The sequence below is a fragment of the Anopheles maculipalpis genome, chromosome 3RL, assembly GCF_943734695.1.
Source record: "Anopheles maculipalpis chromosome 3RL, idAnoMacuDA_375_x, whole genome shotgun sequence".
In the NCBI taxonomy this organism is placed as follows: Eukaryota; Metazoa; Arthropoda; class Insecta; order Diptera; family Culicidae; genus Anopheles; species Anopheles maculipalpis.
The window spans coordinates 89,330,382-89,334,504 of record NC_064872.1 but is presented as its reverse complement, the minus strand read 5'-3'; the positions used below and the strand labels follow the sequence as shown (position 1 = coordinate 89,334,504).

The following is a 4,123-nucleotide window of genomic DNA, read 5'->3' as shown; positions in this document are numbered from 1 at the left end:
TGCGTCGCGTGTCCTAGAGTCTTACGCGAAAAACGTGTACTTAAACGCGATCCAGTTTCTCGTGGACCGATGTTACCGTGTGCCGTATATCGTCTGTCCGTGAAATGCGTTGGCAGGGGGAGAAAGGGTTTCGGAGTAATGAAACTGATTTAATCGTGAGCCTTTTTTTCTCCGAAGTCCTGCCAGTTCCTAGTACCATCAACGTGAGCATTCGAGAAGGTGTAAATAGCAAAAGGTATGCAAAAGTAAGGTCAAATATCTTGGGACTAATCAACAACTACATCAACTCACTCCCAAACTCCCTTACTCCTCCTTTTTTACCTTTCAAAAGGGCCAACGAACTTGCTGCCGAATTCCTTCTCTCTGTGTGTGTTTCTACGCAAGGCAGCATGTACGTGAATTACGATCTCTTGCGGACATGTGACGCCATCAACAGCGAACCCGTGCACCCGGGTAACAATCACGTGTTAGAAATTGTTGACGTCGACTACGCGTTTGAGGTTCGTTCGCGCTCGAGGCAGAACGGAGAATGACGAAAAGCAACGGAACCAAACGCCGATCGACGGCGACGTTCCAAAATTACTATCCCGTGACGTACAGGACACATCACCCTTGTGTACGTGATGCGGGAATGTGTTGCGTTCGCACGCACGTTTTCCGATTCGCTTTGTCACCCCGGTAGTGGCCGAATCTCGTGCTCGATGAAACCGTTTGCTCACCGATAGTGAGCGGGTGTGGAACTTAATTAAAAGTTGGGCTTCCAATGAGTCGGGTTGGATTGTTTATCGTTTGGATTTTTTTGTGAGGGGGTAATTGAGTGAAATCAGCGGAAGGAATTCAACAAGAATCTATACTATTTTTGCGGAAACGTGACAACAAAAGTATAGGAAAATGACACTCAAAGTGTGAATTTATCCTCCAGTAGACACACAGATTGCATACTTTTAGGCGTCTTTTTATTAAATCTATTGAATTCATTAGTATCTCACTTACAAGTAATGTTGAATTGCGTTAACTGTTTTTGCCATTTATCCCACACCATCACCCAACTACCCCTGGATTAATTGTACGGGTAATTTTTGGAAGTCTTCGCAAACAAATCTCCCATCAGCGAACTATGAAAAAAAAAGCAAAAGATCAAACATTAATAAGACTCCGCCTACAACGCAAATACTACGTCAAAAACGTACTTTCCCTGCGGCATGAAGTATCCCATTTTGAAACCATTTGGCCACGAGCTTACAGCGCGCGTTGTGGGACACAGGTAAGGATTGGAAACAGCCTTAAAGTCGAACCAGAATGCCGCATTGTAAAAGATCGGACACAGATCGTGGGAACTAACCAGTCCCGCTGCAAACTGTAGCCAACCACAGTAACCCATCAGCCAGTCCTTGTGGCAGACGCGTCGTATTGTACCGATGTCACTGCTAGTGTGTACACACTGTACCTCTGTGGCGGAGTCCATCACGCTCAGTGAGGTGTAGGTCGTGTTCTTGTCGAACACCACACCAGCAGGATCGCAAGCTGTTTTAGAGGAAAAAAAGACTTAATGTGTTATTCTAACCACGGATTCTGAAAGTTCATTATACTCTCACCATCGATCCGTCCCAACTTCAGTGGTGCAAGGTTGCGCCCGGCTTGGAATGCGACCTGAGATCCCAAACTAAACCCGTACAGCATCCCGATCGCTGGCGAGATTCCAAACAAGATCAACTGACGCAGCTTCTTCTCGAGCGTGCGCGCGATCGGATCCACCATCTTAACCACCGTGAAGTAATCGTTATTATCCGCGATAACACTGTAGTCCAGACAGAGGATGCAACCCTTCCGGTGGATAATGAAGTTGTTCAGCGTTTCGCGTACCCATGGCGTGATGCTACAACCTTCCGACCAACCGTGCAGTACGACCACGAACGGTTCCGCCGGTTTACATCCGAACGCGTCAAAGTTCGTTTCAGCGGTGGTCTGTGTCGCGAACTTGCTCTGTGTCCTGTAAAGAAATGGACCGGTAATGATAGATATTTTCTTCTTACACCTTCACACTGAAAATACACACCAATCGTAGATGAGAAATGTAATGTCCGTGTCGTAATTATAATTGGTACTACCCCAATTAGCGTCCGCCGCGGGTAAACTTATCACAAGCACCATCGACCACACGATGCACACTACGGAAACAAGGCCCATTTTTAATGAAGCTCACAATCAATCTAGTAAACTACACGTTACTATGGGAATCGTTCTTCTGCCACTACACGCGCACAAATAAATTTTGAATCTAGTGTGTTGCAGCTTTCAACACTTCACACGCAATGGAATTCAAGTCTGCATAGGTTCACCGACCGGCAGGAAATGCAATGCAGAATGCATTTTTTCGGGCGCATGCAAAACCAAAAAGCTGTTGCAGAACAAATGTTGAAAACAAAGCGGAACAGGATAAAAACCGGATCTTATTCGGTTATTTCATTTCATTTTCGCTTTTTTAAGCTTTAAAATGCTTTCTTCTCTCATTTATTATTTGTTTTTTTTCTTTCTCTCTTTTTCTCTCACCCTCGCTTTGTCTAACCTACTCTTTTTATATTTTTTGTTGTTTGTTCGGAAATGTTTATTAATTTTAGCGATTCCCTTTTCTCAATCTGGTATCCAAAACTCGATCTAAAACATCCGTCGGGATTATCGGATTACCTTTGCAGAGTCGAGGGTGAGGCTGTGCGTTGAGTTTGTTGAGCGGGAAGATTTTCCGTTTCACTGTCGAAGAGATTCATATTTAGGAGAGCAAATGATGGTAATCTGTCATTGTGTGCTTGGTTTCCCTGGTGCCCGGTATGATGACCGGCTTAATTAATGTGAGCCTCTAATGCCATTCACACAGGACGAAAAGGGAAGCAGCAATTGAAGAGAAATTAACATGAGTTCCAACTCACTGAATGGATGCTGTACAGTGGCGTATTTAGCCTTTCGGAGACCCTAAGCGGAGTATATATTGGGGGCCCTCAATCACATTGAAAACTAAATTCAGTAAGTGGTAGATTTTTTTGAATCCATGTAATTGGATTTTTGGCAAATTGTCCCTAAACTTTTTAATTTATTGAGCTAAATAAGACAAAAATCGTAGTTTGACTTTAAAACCTGCTTGGCGAGCAGTCACTTGATACAAAGTAATGCATACCTTGTGGCGCTTTTCATCATCGAACGACAGGTTTTGCTTTTCGTAGCTCATAAAATCGATTGTACTGCGAATCAAAGATCACTTCTTTATTGCCAAATAATGCTGAATTCTGGACAATAATTGAAAAAATGAACTTTCTCCATTTACTGTACGGCATTTACGAAGCTTAATTCAGGTGCGCCCTACGAGAGTCAAACGGGCGTCCGATTTCACTTGACATTTGCACCACGGTGTCGATCTATGCTAGTATCTCCGAAAACCGGTAGCTCCAAAAAACCCCGCTAACCTACTGTCACACAATTCGATGTAAAAACCATCAAAGAGGAAAATATTCAACCGGCAACCGGTATCGATTGGCCAGCCCGTCGTAAGGATGTTGTTTTTCGTTTGGCGAAATGCGAATTACGAAGCTTTCAAGTATTTTCGTTTTACTGTTATTTTCTTCCCCTCCGGATCTCAATGACCTTTTCGTAAATTGCTGGTAATAGCCGGCAATACCTGTCTGGATTGATGGGGAAATGCTCCGTGCAGGAGCTGTTTGTTTCGATTCGTTCGCCAACAAGTGGTCCGAGTATGCAAAAATAGCGAAAAACAATTTGATACGCAATTTTTGCACGACTGTTTCCGCAGGAACTGATCTCATTAGGAGCCGCACATTCCGTATAATTGGAAGGTGAAAGTAGTAGCAGCTCTAGAACGACTAGAAAGTTCTTATTTTGGACAATATTCATGAGTCAATAGGGACAGTACAGGAGGCAAAGCTCGTGCCAGGTAGCTGTATGCAGTTGTGTGTAATTTTCCAAATGGTTACACATTCTTTCCCAAAGCTCGTCCAGCGCAACCTGTTGCATCAGTTTGATTGGTTCAACACTGCTCGTACAATCGTCACACGTCCAATGGAAGAAATCCTCGTTTTCATCGCCACTTCAAACGGAAAAGCTTGCCCTGACAGCT

At 43.9% G+C, this 4,123-nt stretch overlaps 1 protein-coding gene across 1 annotated transcript; it reads right to left on the bottom strand.

Annotated features, from left to right (window-relative positions):
• Nucleotides 1-1,060: 1,060 nt before the first annotated feature.
• LOC126561165 (phospholipase A1 member A-like) lies at nucleotides 1,061-2,187 on the bottom strand. The gene is made up of 4 exons (XM_050217112.1): nucleotides 2,057-2,187; nucleotides 1,596-1,990; nucleotides 1,191-1,524; nucleotides 1,061-1,115 (listed from the first exon to the last, which is right to left on the bottom strand). Exons 1-4 carry the CDS (start codon nucleotides 2,185-2,187, stop codon nucleotides 1,061-1,063), a joined length of 915 nt encoding a protein of 304 aa, XP_050073069.1.
• Between the last annotated feature and the right edge of the window lie 1,936 nt (nucleotides 2,188-4,123).